Raw genomic sequence first — 20,879 nt, forward strand, 5'->3', positions numbered from 1 at the left:
CTCTCGAGAAAGACCGGATAAATCCCTGAAATCTTCAGGTTAACGCCAGCTGCCATTTAAGTGAGGAGCTCTGGGCCCTCTTCCAAAATCAATTTAAAACACCTCTCCCCGGAGGTTTCTGTAGGGTACAGTACCTGGCAACTTTTTAATTAGAATAATTTATCTCTGTCTGTCTGAAGCTTTTTCTTCTTCTCTCTTCAAACATGAATTAGCATAGTTATGGTAGCGGAGAGCAGGGTGCTGGAGACACTGTTCCCTGTGTGTGAAGTGTCGTATCCACAAACTTCTGAGACCTTTAGTGTTAGGTTCTAATAGTAGTACTGTCTATTCTCTCTCTCTCCTCTCCTCTCCTCTGTCCTCTTTTCTCTTCTCTCTTCTCTCCTCCTCTTCTCTCTTCTCTCCTCTCCTCTTCTCTCCTCCTCTTCTCTCTTCTCCTCTCCTCTCCTCTCCTCTGTCCTCTTTTCTCCTCTCCTCTCCTCTCCTCTCCTCTCCTCTGTCCTCTCCTCTCCTCTCCTCTCCTCTCCTCTCCTGTGTTCTAATGAGCCCTGCTCTCTGCTCTCTGCTCTCTGGTCAGATCAACACCACCACTGATGAGAGAGACAAGTCCAACCCGTTCCGTTTCTCCAACATCGGAGTAGAGAAGTTCCTGGAGCTGAACTCGGAGCAGAACCACGATGACTACTGCCTGGCCTACGTCTTCACCGACAGGGACTTTGACGATGGCGTGCTGGGCCTGGCCTGGGTTGGAGCTCCCGCAGGTAAAGACACACACACACACAGATACACACACGCACACACACACACACACACACACACTCTTTCCAAATGGGTCCTCTCCCTCCCTTGAATGTGGATAAAAAAACGAGTTTAGGGAACACAGAGGGAATCTTGACTCACAGATTGTGGAAGAAGGAGCTTTTTTGATATTTATTGTATGCCGTTTCATACCTGCCTGCTAGAAATACAATTCAACAAATGTGCGTACAGGTCTGGGATGCGTGAAGCACGGACATGTGTTCTCTGTGTCTGTAATCTCAGAAGCCACCCCTGTGTGCGTCCCTCTCCACCGGAGAGAGGCTCCCTGCGTGCTTCTGCTATCGGTAATAGAATCAGTCTATTGTGAAACGGAGGCCAGGTGCCGGGTCTCCTGCGCTGCCCTCTGAGTCGTGATGCTGATTTCAATCGGAATGGTGAATTAATCTCCCCTAGACCTCCACGCTGTCTCCATTAACCCCCCCCCCACACGCACCCCCCCCCCCCACCCCCTGCGCACGGCCCTCTGATAAGCCTTCCCCTTCCCATCTCAGTCACTGCATTATCCCCCCCCACTCCTCCTTTCTCTCGATCTCCCTCTAGCTCTCTCTCCCTCCCTCCCTCCCTCCCTCCATCCCCCCCTTCCTCCCTCCCTCCCTTCCTCCCTCCCGCCCTCCCTCTCTCCGTCCTTCCTTCTGCATGTCTGTGATTTCATTTCTCAGGCCCGAGAAGGGTTAGATTCGCTGAGGCGTTCGGCATCTCTGCGTTATTTTTCCTTTAAAGGCGTTTTTTAAGTTGTTGTGCTTTTCTTTGGCCCATCAGCACTTTTTTTTTCTCTGTGATATCCCGCTTTCTCTCTCTCTCTCCCTCTCTCTCTCTCTCTGTCTCCCTCTCTCTCTCTCTCTCTCTCTCTTCCTGGGCGTTTGTCAAAACTGCAGCGTTCTCCTTGCCAGGGTTCAACTGAGGATAAAGCAGCCTTCTCCATGCAGGGTCTTGTTCCTCCGTGGAGTTCTTAGAAGTACTGTAACAGTCTATAGAAAGTCTGTGGAGGTATTGACGGAGTGACGCCCCCTCTCTCCCCTGCAGGGTCTCTGTGATCTCTGGCAGCCCTCCCTCCCTCTCCCTCTCTCCCTCTCTCTCTCTCTCTCTGCGGTGACAGCCTGTCAAACTGCAGTCAGTCGCGTGGGCTGAGAGAAGAGCAATCAATGGGACAGCCACCGCAAACAGACAGTAATAGCTCTATCAGCTACACACACACACAGACACGGGCATACAGACAGGCGCCCCCACACACACACACACACACACACACACACACACACACAGATACGGGCATACAGACAGGCGCCCACACACGCACACACACACACACACACACACACACACACACACACACCCAGACAGATGGGTGTGCACACGCACACAGGCGCATGCACACACACACACACACACACACACACCACACACACACACACACACACACACACACCACACACACACAGTGCTCAGTGGCCCTCTGTGCCTAGTTAGCGAAACCTTCCTAGTGATAAGCATCCAGTTTGCACCAAATGAGACGTATCTTGGCCAGGTAGCAACAGGCCTTTGATTAAGCTCTGGGATGATGAAAAAACACAACACCAAACAAACACTCTGGGAATCAATAAAGGCAAATTAGCAGATTTCAAAGCAGGCTGAATCAATGTGGGGCCATCGAGTGGGGTGGTTGGGGGGGGGGGGGGTATTGTGGGCGGGAGGTCTTCCTTTGAACCTCCCACCAGAGTGGACCGAGAACAAACTGCCACCAGGGGACCCAGACAGTCAAGTCTGGGTAATGGGCTCCTTATTGGATTTGATCAATTACCGCAGACACATAAGTGACTTTCAGTGGAGGAACACACGCACATACACACATTCACACTCTATAAAGTGCTCTCATGTTTCTGTGTGCCTAAAAGCAGTCATCAAAGGTGCTGCCTCCCCATGTCTACGCTACACGGACGGTTCTAACAGAAAGCTGTCTCTCAGGGATTGGTTGTTCTCCCAGCCTGGCGCCGCTCATCTGCTGGGCCAACAGGAGCGTGTTCTCTCAGCCTGTTAACACACACACACACACACACACGCACACACACACACACACACACACACACACACACCACACAACACACTGGATCTAGACTTTGCTCAGGAACAGAGATCTGTTGGTTTTATCTTTGCACGCACAGGCAAATGCACGCACACACACACACACACACACACACACACACACACACGTCTCAGACAGGGTTGTTTTGAGGCTGTTTGGCCTCAGAGCAGGGAACAGAAACTCAATCATAGTAGAAGTGGGAGAGAGCATGGCTGAGTCACTATGATTACTTTCTTTTGGTTTCACATTGAAGACTGTGAGTGCACTCTGAGTGCATGAATCCACATGGGAATCATTTCTGAACGAGAAGAGGACACCTGCCACTGGGGGTGGGGGGGGGGGGGTCTGTGTGTGTGTGTGTGTGTGTGTGTGTGTGTGTGTGTGTGTGTCGTCCAGGTTGTGTGTGTGTCGTCCAGGTTGTGTGTATGTGTGTCTATGATCCAGGTTGTGTGTGTGTGTGTGTGTGTGTGTGTGTGTGTGTGTGTGGTCCAGGTTGTGTGTGTGTGTCGTCCAGGTTGTGTGTGTGTGTGTGTGTGTATGGTCCAGGTTGTGTGTGTGTGTGTGTGTGTGTGTGTGTGTGTGTGTGTGTGTGTGTGTGTGTGTGTGTGTGTGTGTGTGTGGTCCAGGTTGTGTGTGTGTGTGTCATCCAGGTTGTGTGTGTGTGTGTGTGTGTGTGTGTATGGTCCAGGTTGTGTGTGTGTGTGTGTGCGTGACAGAGTAAGAGAGTGAGTGAGTGTGGTTTAAATGTAAATTGCTGTTCTCAGTGACTATGGAGCAGCGGCCTTCAGCCTCCCTGCTGTGCCCAAGCTGTCACTCTCCCCCGCGGGGGGCCGATATTCAGCACCACCTGGCTGAAAAGCTGCTATCTGGGTGTCTCTCTCTGTGTTTGTTTCACCTGCAGCGGTGACTGGCCACTGGGCACCGTCGTCCTCTGATTCTCTGCCCTCTCTTCCAGGGGACAAAACGTCTGGGCGTTTACTCAAAGTGGCAGGGTTTTATTTCCTCCGGTCAGATGTGTGTGGGTGGGAAAAAACTACACCATGGAGATGTATCGAATGTCACGGAAATACTCTGTCGTATTATGAGTCTGACCTACTCTGTTCTGAAGTGAAGATGTCCTCTGTATACCGTACGGGCTTGTGGGTCATTCTCGTGTTTACGTGTTTTATTATTACCATGTTGTATCGGGTTGTTGATGACTGTTGTTGTTGAACGAGGAGTGAAATCCCGAAGCATTTCGCTGTATCAGTTACGGCTGTATGCGATGTACGTGACACATAACATTTAATTAAATTTCATTTTCATTTCATTTCATTTAACGGCATCCTGTTTTTCCTTTGTGTGTGTGTGTGTGTGTGTGTGTGTGTGTGTGTGTCCAGGGAGTTCTGGCGGCATTTGTGAGAAGAGTAAACTGTACTCTGACGGCAAGAAGAAGTCCCTGAACACCGGCATCATCACCGTCCAGAACTACGCCTCCCACGTACCCCCCAAGGTCTCTCACATCACCTTCGCCCACGAGGTCGGCCACAACTTCGGCTCTCCGGTGAGTGGATCAGGCGGGCCCGGTCCTGGTTTGAACCGGGCCCTCGCCTTAAGTCTTAAGCCTAAGCCAGTGCCGGGCGCCGATCTCGTGGACGTACGTACGGTACGGTACGGTACATGCAGGCTTTATCGAGTGACTGAACGCACGCTTTGTAGTGGCGTGAACGCCCCCCCCTCCCCCCCACCCCAACCCCCCCCCGGAGAGACGAGAGGCGCTCTGTCGATCCTGCGTTGACCTTGTTCTGATTCCCACAGCATGACTCGGGGACAGAGTGCACCCCCGGGGAGTCTAAGAGCCAGGAGAAGAAGGAGCAGGGCAACTTCATCATGTACGCCAGGGCCACGTCGGGAGACAAGCTCAACAACAACAAGTTCTCCATCTGCAGCGTGCGCAACATCAGCCAGGTGCTGGAGAAGAAGAGGGGCAACTGCTTCGTAGGTGAGCGGCTGGTCTCAGTGAGTTCGTTGTGGTGTGTGTGTGTGTCTGTGTCTGTCTCTGTGTGTGTGTCTGTGTCTGTGTGTGTGTGTGTGTGTCTGTCTGTCTGTCTGTCTGTGTGTGTCTGTGTGTGTCTGTGTGAGTGTGTGGCTGTGTCTGTGTGCGTGTGCATGCGCGCGCGTGTGTGTGTTAGATTATGTGTGTGTGCCTGGATCTCATCCGTACTGTGTGTGTGTTTGTGTGTGTGTCCAGAGTCTGGCCAGCCCATCTGTGGTAACGGTCTGGTGGAGGCCGGGGAGCAGTGTGATTGTGGCTACAGCGACCAGTGTAAGGACCAGTGCTGCTACAACGCTGACCAGCCAGACGGCATGAAGTGCAAACTGAAGCCCGGCAAAGGCTGCAGGTCAGTGGCCGATACTAACGACTACAGCCACTTCCACAACACGTCAACACCTTTTGACGTGGGGTTCAGTGTTAAAGCACACGTACAGTCGCTCGTATCTGTCCTCGTAAAAACATATTAGCCTATTTTCACTTTAAAAGTGGTTATTGTGTTTGTGTGTTGATGGTCTTGTCTGACTGACTGACCTGACCTGTATGTGTCTGTGTCTGTGTCTGTCTGTGTGTGTCTGTGTGTGTCTGTGTGTGTCTGTGTGTGTCTGTGTGTGTCTGTGTGTGTCTGTGTGTGTCTGTGTGTGTGTGTGTGTGTTGTCTGTCCTCAGTCCCAGCCAGGGCCCGTGCTGCACACCAGAGTGCACGTTTAAGGGCAGCAATGACAAGTGCAGGGAGGAGTCAGAGTGTGCCGAGACGGGGATGTGTAACGGGGGGACGGCCCAGTGCCCCACCTCCGAGCCCAAGGCCAACTTCACCGCCTGCCACGGAGAGACGCAAGTCTGCCTCAACGGGGTACGCTCTCTCACTGTTGGACCTAATGCGTGTGTGTGCGTGTGTGTGTGTGTGGGGGTATGTGCGTGCGTGTGTGCGTGTCTGTGTGTGTGTGTGTGTGTGTGTGTGTGTGTGCGTGTCTGTATGTGTGTGTGTGTGTGTGTGTGTGTGTGTGTGTTCAAGGTCAATGTGAGCATATAAATCCATCTCTTTAACCCCCCCCCCCTCTCTCTCTCTGTCTCTCTGACAGGGCTGCTCTGGCTCCATCTGTGAGAAGTACGGTCTGGACGTGTGTACCTGCGCCAGCACGGAGGGGACTGACGAAGATGAGCTGTGCCACGTCTGCTGCATGGAGAAAAGTGAGCTGGCCTTGGCCATAGAACACACACACATAGAACACACACACACACAGAACACACGCATACACAGAACACACAGACACCTAGAACACACACACACACGGAACACACACACACACACAGAACACACACACACAGAACACACACACAGAACACACACAACACCATTAAAGAGTGGGTCCGATTCTAGTCTATAGGGTGTAGAAGGTCTCTGTTAGCAGTCATCTCCCACCGTGGTCTCCCCCCTGTCCTGGTTCCCTGTTAGCAGTCATCTCCCACCGTGGTCTCCCCCCTGTCCTGGTTCTCTGTTAGCAGTCATCTCCCACCGTGGTCTCCCCCCTGTCCTGGTTCTCTGTTAGCAGTCATCTCCCACCGTGGTCTCCCCCCTGTCCTGGTTCTCTGTTAGCAGTCATCTCCCACCGTGGTCTCCCCCCTGTCCTGGTTCTCTGTTAGCAGTCATCTCCCACCGTGGTCTCCCCCCTGTCCTGGTTCTCTGTTAGCAGTCATCTCCCACCGTGGTCTCCCCCCTGTCCTGGTTCTCTGTTAGCTGTCATCTCCCACCGTGGTCTCCCCCCTGTCCTGGTTCCCTGTTAGCAGTCATCTCACACCGTGGTCTCCCCCCTGTCCTGGTTCTCCCCCTACAGTGAAGCCCAACACCTGCAGCAGTACAGGCTCCGAGAGGTGGAACAGCCACTTCAACAAGAAGGTGACCACGCTGCAGCCCGGCTCGCCCTGCAACGACTTCAAGGGCTACTGTGACGTGTTCATGAAGTGTCGCCTGGTGGACGCCGACGGCCCTCTGGCCAGGCTGAAGAAGGCCATCTTCAACGCCGAGCTCTACGAGAACATCGCAGAGTGGATAGTGGTGAGTGGTTCCGTCATCCTAGTTCTTGTGTGTGTGTGTGTGTGTGTGTGTGTGTGTGAGTTTCAGCGTACCTTGTGTTATTCAGGATGTTAGTGCACCCTGCGGCTGAAAATAGCTCTCCCACTGGCATTAAAGTTTCAATGTTGTTGGAACGGAGGATGAAATATTTTCTGGGAACTGCAGTACGGTACAAGCATTCTGTTTATTACATTCTCTCAGTTTCAGCCCCAGATATGTTATTAATATCAGAGTCTTGTAAATTGACTAAATAGAAAAAGGACATGGCACTGGAAAAGGCATTCATTTACACTAATTTATATTTAAGATTTGGATGGCATCTTGGCTCTAACTACTGAGTGTGTGTGTGTGTGTGTGTGTGTGTGTGTGTGTGTGTGTGTGTGTGTGTGTGTGTGTAACTGTGTGTGTATGTGTCTGTGTGTGTCTGTGTGACTGTATGTGTGTCTGTGTGTCTGTCTGTGTGTGTTCCAGGCTCACTGGTGGGCAGTGCTGTTGATGGGCATCGCTCTCATCATGTTGATGGCTGGCTTCATTAAGATCTGCAGCGTCCACACCCCCAGCAGCAACCCCAAACTGCCCCCGCCCAAGCCGCTGCCAGGTACGTGCCAGCCTGGGGAGCAGACTCTTCCCTGGCTGAACTGACTGATGATAACGCTGCTCTCCCTATCTTGTGTTCGGAATAAGTGTCTTGTAAAAGATAGCCCGTAAACAGAGGGCTCCCTCTCCAAGCAGAGGGCGGAGAAGGTTTGATGTGTGAGGGCTGTGTGTTGCCGAGAGCCATGGGTTTGACGGAGGTCTCTGTCCCTCAGGCACCCTGAAGAGGAGGCGACAGCAGCAAGCCAACGCCCAACAAGCCCAGCCCCAGCGCCACCACCACCCCCGCCAGCCCAGAGAGAACTACCAGATGGGCCAGATGAGACGCTGAGACACTGGGCCCCTCTTTGCCTTGGTTCTTCCTAGTGCCTACAGTGGGAACACTTCACTCCAAAGAGTTACCTGTACCAATCATTTGCAACCACCCATCCGCCAAACTAGAACTGGCAACAGAAACTGATTTCAATGGACAAAAACCGACAGTTCCAGGACCTAACAAACTTACCCACCCATCACCACTGCTCTGGGAGCCAGCCAAGCTGTTGTTTGTTTACACAGCTTTAAGAGAAAGAAAAAAAAAGATACGAGCTCTTGGGCAAGTGGGACAAGAGGAAAATCTCACTGATTTCTGTTGGTCTGTGGTCACTACCTTCTGTCTTTCCAGGCTTTTTTTAGTTTTTTTAGTTTTTACTCAAGTGCGGAGGAGAGAGGAGCCGCGATGTGGTCGTCCTCCCTCTCTCCTTCTCTCCTTTTAGGCTTTCTTTTTTTCTCCCTCTGTTTTTCCTCTCTGAAGTGCTGCCCTCTGGAGCAGGACAACAGGACTGCAGGTCACATTTGCTGCCAATCAAGGCCAGGAAGTGAGACATCGTAGCGGAAGAGACTCGTTTGCCAATGTAATTAAAAATGTTTTAAATCAAAACAAGATGAGAAAAAAAACCCGCAGGCTTTTATTTCTAAAGCGTACATGTTCTATCTGCGTGCAATTGTACAGATATTGCGATATTATTATTTTTTTCTTTGTATCATATGAAATTGATTGTTTTCCTGCTGTCTGATGATATGAAGATTATATTTACTGTTTTAATTCACTCTCTCAGGATTAATAAAACAACAAACAAATGTAGGGGGCTGGGCAGGGGGGGTTGGTGGATTAGACAGCTGCGTGTTGAACTCCTGTAGGGTTTTAAGACTCCAGCCCCTCCCCTCCGCTCCGCTCCGCTCTGCTCTGCAGTGATACCTGGCTGGGCTGACTCTGTCTATGTCGCGTGACTGGCATTTAGCAGCTGCTGTGGGATATTACAGATATCAGTTGTCAGAACTGGAGGGAATGTAGAAACAAAGCTGTATATGATGAAACAGTGGTCTGACAGAGGACTTGGTGGTGGTGGTGGTGGGGGAGGGGAGGGGGGGGGGGTTGTGGTGGTGGTGGAAGGTATCATATGCAGGTGGGTTTGCTTGTTGCAGTATGGGGGATACGACTCGGTAGGAGAATAGCTTTTTTTTTAACTGAATTATATTACATAGTCTTATCTTCAGCTATTTTTTTTTTTCCTCTGACTCATTGCTTTGCATTGATGTCAATCATAGAACAACCACTATATAATACAGCAGATGTACTGTGGATCATTCCAAGTGAGAGATTGGCATATAATATAAGAATGGAGAGATGAGAGAATCTTCAGTGCTTTAGTGTAGAGAGGGCTGTAGGTGGACTGGCTGGCTGGTGCTACACCTATGACTATTCCCACTGAAAGTGGTTCCATCATATCCTTTAAGTCTAAGGGCCTTGGCCAGAGCCTGGGAACACAGGTCCACAGTGGGCTATTACACAGAGTACCACAGACGTACAGTACTGTGCTGCACTGGGGTCAGTTGCCCAAAAGCTTTGTAGCCTAATTAGTACTTAATTTCTCCCGAACAACACAGCAGCAAAGCCGTGAAATGGTAAGAATTGAAAAATCTATCTTTGTGGGGCAATCTTCTGTGCATGAAAGAATGAAATGTGTTAAATGAAGAACTGTGCTGGTTTAGGAGAGGAGTGGGCCTGGATTATTAAAAGAGATAAAGTAGTACTTTAGCTATGAAGCTTTTGGGAAAGCCCTGGGCAGGCTCTTGCTATCTCTGCTGCCCATCCTCCTCGAATGTTGTTATCTTAAAACGCACACAGTCATTAAGGGTCGATCTGGGTACAGCTGAATCCCCTGTTACATACAGGACCAGTTGTAAGCCAGCTTGAGGAATATTCTACATGTTGGCATGCATTAGGAATGTGATGATGAATGGTTTGCCAGATGAAGAACCTGGATGGCTTTAATGTGATTGTGGATTTATTTTCTTGTTTTTTTTGCAATTCAGATGTGTGTATATGAGAGGGAATTCTATTGATGAAATCTAGAAATGTAACTCTTGTTATGTTTGAGTGTCCAGCTAAAGCTGGTATGAATGAACAGAGATTTGACAAGGCAACCAATCAACTGTCACTATTTCCTCTTTGGCTACCCACTTCCTCTCCATGTCATCCTGTAGCTCCTCCCCCATGATTTTGTAGCTTCATGGCATGCCCCTCCTCTCTCCCTAACTCCACATGTCTCTGCTAAGTGAATGGGTCTACTCAGGGGATGATCTCCAATAGAAACCTATGTTTCTGGTTAGTACAGTATAAAGACATCAACAATGTGCCTGATTGGAGTGGAGCCTCAGTCCCCCGAGCCCAGAGCAACTCCAGAGTATGAAGGTCAGTGTAGACAGCATGGCCCGGCCTGCTCCGAGCCAGTGAGACCCCTCAAGGACAAACCCAGAAGTCAGAAGGCAGGATATCCAAAGAGTCTGTATATCAGTCTGGACTCTCTCAGGAGGTTTGAGGAAACAGATTGCGAAAGTGGCACTGCTTGACTCGAGTTGTATTACCTCCTGGCTCCCACAGGTCACTTCTACAAGGCCGACTTGAGTGACAGTGTGTTTTTTATGTGGCTGGTGAGTGTTGAAAGCTCCCAAATCCTGTCACCAAGGTTTCTGAATTGAGTTACTGAAAATGAACTTAGACGGATACGCAAGGTCAAATGGTAGAAGTATTTTACTCTTGGAATCATTTTATCCTGTTAAATTGCTCTGCGACTGTACAGCATTGCTGTACGTATGAAGACTGATTATGGCCCCTTATCCGTTTGGTGTATTGGGTAGATACTAGAAAGCCTATCAGTGAGCATAATTGAGAACAAGCAAGCCTCCTCACAGACGAATGCCTTCATTGTTCCCTCCAAAACTGGTACATGGAGAATTATCTCATTTTGTAATAATGACAAAATGGGTATCTGTGTCCATGTATCTATGTTCCATGTCTACAAGAATGCTTAGACAGACAAATACACAACTCTTCCTTTGATTACAAAATGTCTTTTTCTTTTTTCTGTTCTTTCTGTTTGGTGCTGGTGGGAGTGGGTCCGTGCTGGATAGTAAAGATTGTTTCTCATTAATTTTGGCATTAGCAAGCTCGTTTGAGTGTGATCAGCTTAAATCATTCTTCTCCCATTCCTGTCTTTTTGTTTCTGTGGTAAGGTCAGGGTAATAGGTGGGTGTATGCAGGGAGGCCCCTTCCTTTCATATGTCTCGCTAAAAGTCTTTGAGAAAACGTGCACTGAAATGTAAGTGATGTAAGCAAGAGAGAATCCAAAATGGAAGAAGTCTAATGCTACTGTCTGATTTTAATGTCCGCTGTGTTTTATACAGTATCATTCATTTCTTTGTTTTGATTTATTTACTTTTCTGTTCTTGTCTTTTTATTTTGGTTCTATTTCCTGTTCTGCTCACTTTGAACATTTTTACTAAAATTGCAAGTATTGTGCAAAGATATGTAATTTTTTTTTTTTTTTTTTTTGAAGTACTTGAAATGCATTAATAAAAATAGACTTGATCAAACGCAGCTCAGTCATTTGTCTAAATAATGTCTCATGATTTAAATCTGTCAAGGTGTCAGATCCATAGGTCTGAGAAATAACAAGAAAATCCATTGACTTAGAGTTGACAATTGCCCTCCACTCCAAGAACAGACAAAACTACCCGCTTTAAGACATCACTTGGCTTATTGATGAGGCTAGAGTCCAATCAAATAAAGATGATTTTCTCTATTGTCAGATTAATAAGTGGTTTCTGAAGATTCAATCTCTCTCTACAGTTTGAGCTGTTTGAAGTGATGGGGGACGTTTTTCAGCATCTAATAAAGACGATAATTGAATGCTATCTCCCAAGGTTTCTTCTTCATGTCTAATGGCACTTGTCTCAATATATTGAATTAGAACAGCGTTTTCTATTACACACCACCCAATCTTAACAACCCATTTTGCCGTGGCGGCTCTCTACCCAACTCATAGCTATGGTTACCTTTGTACTTTGTCAGCACTGAGAGGTAATTACTTTCTGTGTCCCTGCCATACGCTCTCCGCATTCCAATCTTCACAATGACTCCTCTCCTGTCCTGTTATTTATCTCCATTTTCAACCCAGAAGTTGTTCACCCAAACTCCCAATCCTTCCTGCCATACTTATCTTGCATGTTTCAAGAAACGTTAAATAGGTCCCCGTCAATATTAAATTGATTTATTATGTGCTGATTTATAATTTCTCCTTTTACACTTTCAAATCCTTTGGGAAGTTTCTGCAAATAGATTGTGGTGCGATACACATTAATCATTTCTTGTGGGATTGTAGCAGAATTACTTATCATAATCATGTACCTAAGGAAGCATGTCAGGAGTGTTTGTGGAAGTAGTACTGATTTATCATATCATAAATAGTTGAAAAATGAGTGGTTGTAATTTATTCTATCAATATGCATGGCTGTAAGGTGCTGTCACAACTCTAAATAGCCCCTAATATATAGATTGTCTCAGCACTGCAGCACATGCGGGCAGGCAGCCTTCCTGATGCTCAACCAGCCAAACCTGTCTTTGGGTTTCCTGTCTCCGAGGACAATAGAGGGACAGTTTGTCCAAACTGGGATGTCATTTCCCCCAGGCCCAGCTCAGGCTGTGTGCTGTTGGCCAGGGTGTCTGGTCTGGTGTTACAGATAGTGGACCTCTCATTAAATTGAGGAGGGACACCTCTGCCAGAGCGAGAACAGGGTTTTATCCCCAGGAGATGAAGTCTGTGGAAAAGGCCTGGGGCTAGAGAGGACTGTGGTCATTAAGTAGTCTTCGTAACTAGCATTCTATGTCTACTGTGCTGTTTTCAGTGAGAATACAGAATAATGCGGCCAGTTCTCATTTGTGGATACTAGAAAATGCATTCAGTCAGTAGCATATGTTCAGATGCTAATGAAAGACGGGATTTGCCATGCCCCCTACCTCTTGCACCTGCCCATAACATCATTGTGAAAGCTGGGGGTTGACGTGACCCTTAATTGTGCTTAATGAAGTGAGTGAATATCAGTCATTAAAAAATGGGAAATCAATCTGAGCGACCGTATAAAGGCCATATCTGTGTAAAGTTTGAACCTCAATACATATTTATAGAATTTATAGACATTTATAAAAAAAGATTTATAAATGTATATATTTTTTTCTACAAATAATTTATATAAATGATGATGGAATACAGATAGTTGGAAGAAAAAGAGTAAACAACAGGACAACAAAAAGAGTATTCATTGTAAGGCACAACATCAACTCATAATCGTCAGAATATAGGCAGTGTGGCATCCGAGAACAGTGTGGTGATGAAAGTGGGATTTATCCGTGTTTTCTTCGACGCTCTTTCTGATGCTCTTCTTTACAGCGCATGAACACCTTCTCCTGCGAGGGTTGAATGTGTATTCCATCAAACGTGTGGGCACAGAAAGTAGTCCTGGGAGAACAGTAGCATTGGGTCAGTTGAGGTAGCCAAAGGGTACATGATTATGCAAATAATACATTTAAAGTTCCTTTGACAAACCTTTTTTTCAAAACGTTTAAACAATGAATGAGTATGTACAGTAGGTCCGATGTGAGACAATTCCACTAGAGGGCGTCACTGCCTTTGAAATCACCTTTTGATGATCAAGCAGACAGCACACTGCCTTTGTGCATTGTCACACAACAACGGGATATTCTTCAGATCAACGTGTGTGCGTGAGTAGCGTGGTGTTTTGTTGATTGTGCCAAATATTGATATTAATTTGTTAATACAACTTTAGCACAACATCAGAGGACAATGTACACAGCATCATTAATCCTGGCCTGCAACACAGTGAGAGTTGAATTGTGCTCTTGCATGGATGAATACACAATGTAAAATGACATGTAAACCGTGACAACTAAAAGCCTAGTGTCCAATGCTTCGCCTACGGTATAGGCTATGTGATAAACCTCCCTCTCCTGAGATGCAGCCTACTTTTTCTCCAAACAGGGGCACTATGACAAGACTCCATGCCCCTCAGAGGCCTCTGTCTTTGTTGTATACCCACAAGGATTAGTGCATTTTACTAACTGTCTGTTTCTTTATTCATTTCTCTTTAATCTTGTTATATAACTGGGGCTGCCGTCCACATGCGGTATCACAACCAGCGTTGCGTAACCTTTACATCCAGAGAAAGCTGAGCCCCCCTGATCGTCCACAGCAAAGGGACTAACGAGCCTAACTAGACAGAGAGAGCTCTGTGTGTGAGTGTGTGTGTGTGTGTGTGTGTGTGTGTGTGTGTGTGTGTGTGTGTGTGTGTGTGTGTGTGTGTGGCTGCTGCTCTCTTCTCACCTTCCTACCCTGACACCTTCCTTCAACCGCCTCTATTGATCTTTATTAATGGGATTCAACCTCACACCCTCCTGACTCGCCCCAGGAGGAATATACCCACCTCTCTTGTGTCTCGCCATCTTTGACGCTTATCCTGCCCACAGTGAGCTGCGGCCCCCTCCTCCCGCCGCCCCAGGGCATGATGGTCTTCATGCTGTTCCACACGTTCTTCCACATGGCTGTCCCCTCCCAGCGGAACTTCAGTATCATCAGATCTCCGATGTCTGAGTCCAGGGTGATGAGGAAGATGTAGGTCTTATTTCCTGAGATCTCCTCGATGCTGAGAGAGAGAGAAAGAGAGATAGAGAGAGACAGACAGACAGAGAGAGAGAGAGAGAGAGAGAGAGAGAGAGAAAGATAGAGGGGGGGGGGGGGGGGGGGGTTAAAGAGAGGGATTTTCACCTGATGCAACGTTGCAGTGTTTTCAATGTTGAGCTATCGTTAATTAACCAGTACGAAAAAAGGTGTGTTACTATTTTTGTGTAGTGTGTGGCTGCACGCCTCATTTCACACAAGGCACACTGGCAGATAATTATTTATTTATTTTTTACATTTTAAGCTGAAACAGCTGCACCCATAACAGTCGTGGGCATTGGCATTCCCTTTTATGTGGGACCAGCAGGGGGGGATGGGCTTTTTTCATGTCCTTTACAACTGTGGCAGCCCACACGTGGGCTATACGCGTGTTAGAACAGCACACGCATGTGACTTCCCCTGCTCTTAAATGCATGGGAATCACAGATATGGACCTTTGGCTTTGTAATAGGCACACTCAATTATTGACTGAGTATCCATCAATTATTGATTATCCATAGTCCTCTTTAATTCAGAGGTATAAGCTGTTTCCATGTGTGAGTCAGTCAGTTGCTACCCTGCTAGGCATGTTGTGGGTTTCCCTCTCCCTGTACAAGAGCAGAAAGAGCACGGAGTGGATGGATGTGTGGAGGGCTTTACAGTCGCCACAGGGTACTAAAACCTCAGCTGGAGACCTCAGCTCTGGGTGTGGTGTGGTACTCACAACGTGATGGGCAGATCTCCACTCTCCTCCTTGGTCCCAGTGAGAGAGATGGTGAGCGAGGGCTCGATCCTCTCTATCTGGTTAACGAATTGAATCCTGAATTGGTAGTGGTAGACTGCAATAGTGAGAGTGGGAGAGAAGTCTTTAAGCACAGGATAAAAAATAAATATGAACACATAAAAGCGACACCCTATTAATCTTTTGCTCATTTGCATGAGTGGAGCTGCTCCGGTATGTCAGCCTTGTGTGACCGACCGTGTTCGAACCCGCATCTCCCGAATGGAAGAGTTGCGCATTCGTAATACATGCCATTTAGCTGACGCTTTTATCCAAAGTGACTTACATTGCAGTGAGTGCATGCATTTCAGTATATAAGGTCCCAGCGGGAATCGAACCCCCGCGCCATGCTCTACCAACTGAGCCACAGAGGACCACATTAGCTGGCTAGGCTGGCTAGGCATTAGCTCTAGGAGCTAACGCATGTTAACAGGGTCCTAGACATGGTCACTGATTAAGGGGAGAGTGGTTCCAAACCATCTCCGCTACTCTTGTGTTGCGAGTGGGACTGGAAGCAGCCAGGCAGCGTGGCAGTAGCGACCGCGCTGCAGCCCAGTGAGCCGCCACACCGCTACATTTAACTACCTAATTGGCTTTAAAGGAGCAGAAGCCTTAAAGTGGCTGTTATTGGCTGTGGTCCATATAAAGCAGATTAAGTCTGTTTCAATAAAGCGACAGTCTCAGATGTCTAAGCCCTTGTTACTACAGCCCAGCACCCAAGTTCCTGAGATCTTACCTCATCGAAGCGTCACAAAAAAGCACTTACACTGAAAAAACCTGGACTTTTATTTGTATTATTTCCTCAAAAAAGAGAGAGAGAGAGAGAGAGAGAGAGAGAGAGAGAGTGGTGTTCCTGCTGTATGGTCTATGAATTGCAATGAATCATATGCAACTGAACCATGCACAGCCTAACATGCCTGCAATTCCATTGCTATCTCATCCTGTTAAACTCTTAACCTTTGCAGTAACTCTTTGAATCTGACTCAGTTTCCAATAGGTTCTTATGTAATAGGTTATTTTGTCTTTTTTCCGGGACATTGCCATCAGGCGTCAGTCATCTGTGTGGGCCGGTCCATGGCCAGTAGATAGCTCTGACATTTGAAATCCTCTGGAAATGTTCACAACTGCTGTATGCTCATAGAACGTGGGAGTTCAGTCTTTAAAGGTCATGAGTTCAACATGTGTAGGATATGTGATATGAGACTGAATTGTAGGATATGTGATATGAGGCTGTATTGTAGGATATGTGATATGAGACAGTATGGTAGGTACACTTACGTTTGTAAGGCATGAAGGAGCGGGTCTTCAGGTACAGCCTCCTGCTGGTGCTGGTGCGGACCTTCTTGATGTTGTAGCCCAGAGTGTTGCATCGGTTCTTTCGGCAGTCCAGGCAGACGCCCTTTTCGAAGACGCTGTCGTCTCTGCACTTGTAGGCCATGCTCTGTTTGTCTTTGTTCAGCAGGGAGTCGATGAACAGGTGGACCGAACGCTCGTGAGCACACTTCACTGTCTGCTCAAAACCTAGGAGAGAGTGGAGATGTGAGTGGGATTATTGTATTTCCTTAATGATCTGATCTTTGTAACACATATTGATCTACAGTATCTATGTTCTGAGTGGAGTGACAAACATTGCCATTCAAATGGTACAATAGATATCTATGGCCAATTTTCATGTCTGAAATAAGATTGTTTTGATGATCAGCACACTGCGCCAGCCCTTGTGGGACTGACACTCTTTCCAGTTCTGTATGCCAGCATTCTATTGTTAGCTCTCCTGAGAATACTGACAAAGACTACCCCGATCCTGCTTTTCATTTGGTCATTAATATTTTGGGATTGATTCCATTATTATCCCAAAGCAGATCTGTGAGACTGTCCTGTCACTTCTCTGGGAAGATACCTGTCTCATTACTGAGTAGACTGATCTGAGGCCTGCCTCTTGGCTTAGCCAGGCATCTGTCTCCCTGATGCTGCTGAGGACATCTCATAGCCTGGAGGCAGGATAGAGGGACAGGGCTGAGGGAGACATACAAACGTACGTGGCTAATTAACTCATGAGGATGACAGTTGCTTTAATGTGCTCCTTTTCTTTCATGTAGCGACGTTGGGGAACGTTTTTTTGATTGAGGCGCCCCCAAATCCCAGTGCCGCTTATGTTAGACGATTGGGAATTTAATTCATATTCAGCAACAATATAAAATGAGGCATTGCTTTTACACTAATGCCCCTTATTCTTTCCTTTGCATGTCTCTATGCAACAATAGTGAAGCTGACGAACGCAAGCAATAAATGATAGCGGTTTACTTTGCTCAGATTGCTGCTCATTAACAGTTATGCTAGCTCTCCATACCCTAGATCCTATATCCTTGTTATTTTTGTACCAGTTGAAACACCACTTGATTTCCTCTTCTCCACTACCTGGAGACACATACCCATGAGTCCGTACTGGGATATGTGGTCGTATAAGTTCTGGATGTGGCACCCTGGCTGGAAGGCACCACCGTTGGGGTAGAAATCAAAGTGTCCCACAGGCTGTTTGATGCCCACGCTGAGCCCCATGCTCTCCTTGGTGAAGGTATGGATGACATCCACAAAGAGGGCATCATCAGGGGAGAGTCTGTCTGTGTGGGACATGCCCTCGAACAGGGGACCCGCAGGATCCAGACCTGGACGAGGAGACAACGAGCGAAGGCTTGTTACAGGTCAAGAGGTCTTGGACGCTCATGAGGATTGCTATTCCGTGAGAAACATAAACCTTCATCCATTTTTGACCACTGACATGATGAATGCTTCATGCAAAATAGGGATGAGAGAGCCTCACCAGTGATTCGTCCAATTTTCCCAGAACCCCCCAGGTGGCTTCCAGCAAATCCAGCAATGTGAGCGCCAAGGCTGTACCCAATCAGATGCACCCTTTTTGCAGGAAACTGGTAATACTCCTGACACGGACACACAAACATTATCCTTAAACTGCATTTCGTTGTCTCACTGCATTTCGTTGTCTCACTGCATTTCGTTGTCTCTGTACTTGTACTCTGCACAATGACAATAAAGTTGAATCTAATCTAATTTAATCTAATCTAATCTAATCTAATCTAATCTAATCTAATCTAATCTAAAGATTTGTTTGTGAAAGTTACAGTATGAGATGACATTCATACCATTGTAGGAGACATGCACTGCATTTCCTGAAGATGTTTTCACATATACAGGTACGTTCAAACAGGAAAAATGGTATAAAAAAAACGTAGCTGTATTCACAGATACTGTACATTATGAAACCATCCTACAGTGGTTGAACTATAACCATAGACTCTCACCTCCAACCACTGTAGCAGGTAGGCGATGTCCTGGCCTACAGCCCGGGTGTTCTGTGCTGCTGTGGGATAGTGCTGGTGGGCTAGGGGGAGCCAATCGTTGATGACCACGTTGACGTCGCCCAGGCTGGACTTCAGAGCTGTAGCGAGCCTTGTCACCCAGCCCTCCATCATGCCGTCCAGCTAGGAGAAAGAGAAGCTGATTTTAGCGTTACAGTGCGGGGACCCAGGTCTGTTGCAGTGCAGGGGACCACAACAGCACCATATAGCGCACCACCCCTTAATTGAGGACGTGTTGGTTTCCATGAGCTTCCATTACTGAGCTGCATCGGAAGAGCAGAAAAACAAACAGCTTCAGTGATTACGTGTTTTCCATGTGAGCTAATGGCTGTATGGAATGTAGGGAATTTACAATTACAGGTAAGAAGAGAGAGCAGGCCGTACCGACCATCCATGGGTGATGATGATGAGAGGATGAGTGATGTTAAAGCCACAGGAGGTCAGGGTCTTGGGCATGAAGGGTTCCATGGTGCACATGTCCTCCAGGTACTCTCCACTGGAGTACATCCTGAAGACAGAGTTGGCTACGTAGTGTGTCTTTAACCTCAAAACCGGCTGTTGGACTGCATTGACTGCAAATGTGAACACCAACAGGGTGAATGCAAAGTCATATGGAGAAAATACGCAACATCTTCGAAATAATCTGGTTTCATTAGGATTGAAAAGATTCTTCAAATTAATTTTGTTCTGTTTCAGAAAGTATATGTATAATTTCCATATTAACTACATAAGTAGTAGAAAATGACCATTATGCATGTATTTGCATTCCTTAGATGTTGAGAAAATGACCTAAAAGTATAGACTTTGTGTAGCACAGGGTTCAAAGTTGGACATTGTATTGATTCAGGAATTGATTGTCCTGTCTAGTGGGCTTCTAAATTGACTTTCTGTTCTTGACTTGTGTCCTTGTCTTGTTTCACCATGAGCAGCAGACACTTGCATCTGCTCAACAGATAACTGTGTCATGATATTGTGTGAATCCCTTTGCTTTCATGCTCTTTCATTTGTGATTAAAGCAAATGTTAAGAGGAGAAAGCCATGTAGGAGATTTTCCTTTTTACTGCTCAGCTGATACTGTATAGTCCCTGTTTGTCCATTCCAATGTTTTTCTTTTGGTTGGTCTTCCAGTATTGTGAAACAATCCTCTCCTCTCTCTCAGACATGTTCATGTGTTTAACTGGCTCAACTCTCAGGTCACCAGCATCCCCATAACAGAGGCACAGTGTTTGTTTGCTGAAGTAAAAGATCATACTGTAATTGTGTTCTCACAGGCTATTATATAACTGGACAAGACAGGACAGGACAGGACAGGACAGAATTCTTTCCACTATGTGATAATAGATCTGGAATACTGAAAAGCTTTGACTCCAGCCCAGTGTCTATATTTACAGAATTTTCCAATTGTCTATAAAGATTAGGGCATTATTACTTGAAAAAAGTAAATCCATGGAACATATGTATTCATCCTCACCAGTATCAGTATGATGTACATCAAGGCCTGTAGCTTGTCTTAATCTGTCCTAAATCCCTCTGCCAGGTGACAAATCAGGCACTCACCTGTTCTATTTCCATTGATTCTCTTCCCCTCGCTCAGGTGATAAGTGAGCAGCAGGCAACACAGGATCCTGACCACAGCCATGGTGACAACAGGCTGCCAGGTAGTTAGCACTTAGCTAATCCCTTCAACACCACTGTCAGATATAGAGCAGAGCAGTGGTAGAATGCTAATGCAGAGGGAGCTGTGATGATGGAACCAGAGGTGAGAGCATACTGCAAGGCTCTGCAGGACGCAAGCAGAGATGCTTCAGCAAGTCTGGATGGGCTTCAGAAGAACGCACTGTTCTGAGGGGGGGGGGGGGGGGGAAGGTGGGAGCAGGGGCACCTGGGACAAGGGGGACAGCCATGACCTGATTGGATGTTGTCTCATTTGCACTGTTGCGAGATTGCGAAATGTCAGAAGTGGGAGTGGGCTGGGGGAATGGGCTGATTGTGAGAGAGTTTGGTACTGTAGCTGGGGACTAAGATAACAAATGACCCCCAAGCTTATCATTGTTGGTCTTTTCCATTAGCGTTT

At 47.2% G+C, this 20,879-nt stretch overlaps 2 protein-coding genes across 2 annotated transcripts in view; one reads left to right on the forward strand and one right to left on the reverse strand.

The window, feature by feature from the left end:
* The window catches only part of adam10a (ADAM metallopeptidase domain 10a), a 61,302-nt gene extending 49,660 nt beyond the window's left edge, over positions 1-11,642 (forward strand). The window contains exons 8-16 of the mRNA XM_083691329.1: positions 575-758; positions 4,276-4,439; positions 4,694-4,877; positions 5,127-5,277; positions 5,597-5,780; positions 6,010-6,118; positions 6,763-6,983; positions 7,473-7,599; positions 7,811-11,642. Coding sequence (XP_083547455.1) covers positions 575-758; positions 4,276-4,439; positions 4,694-4,877; positions 5,127-5,277; positions 5,597-5,780; positions 6,010-6,118; positions 6,763-6,983; positions 7,473-7,599; positions 7,811-7,926 — 1,440 coding nt within the window. The 3' untranslated portion in view covers positions 7,927-11,642. The remainder of the gene's footprint in view (positions 1-574; positions 759-4,275; positions 4,440-4,693; positions 4,878-5,126; positions 5,278-5,596; positions 5,781-6,009; positions 6,119-6,762; positions 6,984-7,472; positions 7,600-7,810) is intronic.
* A 1,675-nt stretch (positions 11,643-13,317) lies between these two features.
* lipca (lipase, hepatic a) lies at positions 13,318-20,444 on the reverse strand (the record flags this gene model as incomplete). The annotated part of the gene is made up of 9 exons (XM_083690867.1): positions 13,318-13,432; positions 14,415-14,633; positions 15,372-15,486; positions 16,707-16,949; positions 17,861-18,094; positions 18,250-18,367; positions 18,749-18,928; positions 19,190-19,377; positions 20,363-20,444. The coding sequence occupies 9 exons, from the start codon at positions 20,442-20,444 to the stop codon at positions 13,318-13,320; spliced, it is 1,494 nt and encodes a 497-aa protein (XP_083546993.1).
* Positions 20,445-20,879: the final 435 nt, after the last annotated feature.

This window comes from Argentina silus, assembly GCF_951799395.1.
Source record: "Argentina silus genome assembly, chromosome: 19".
NCBI lineage: Eukaryota > Metazoa > Chordata > Actinopteri > Argentiniformes > Argentinidae > Argentina > Argentina silus.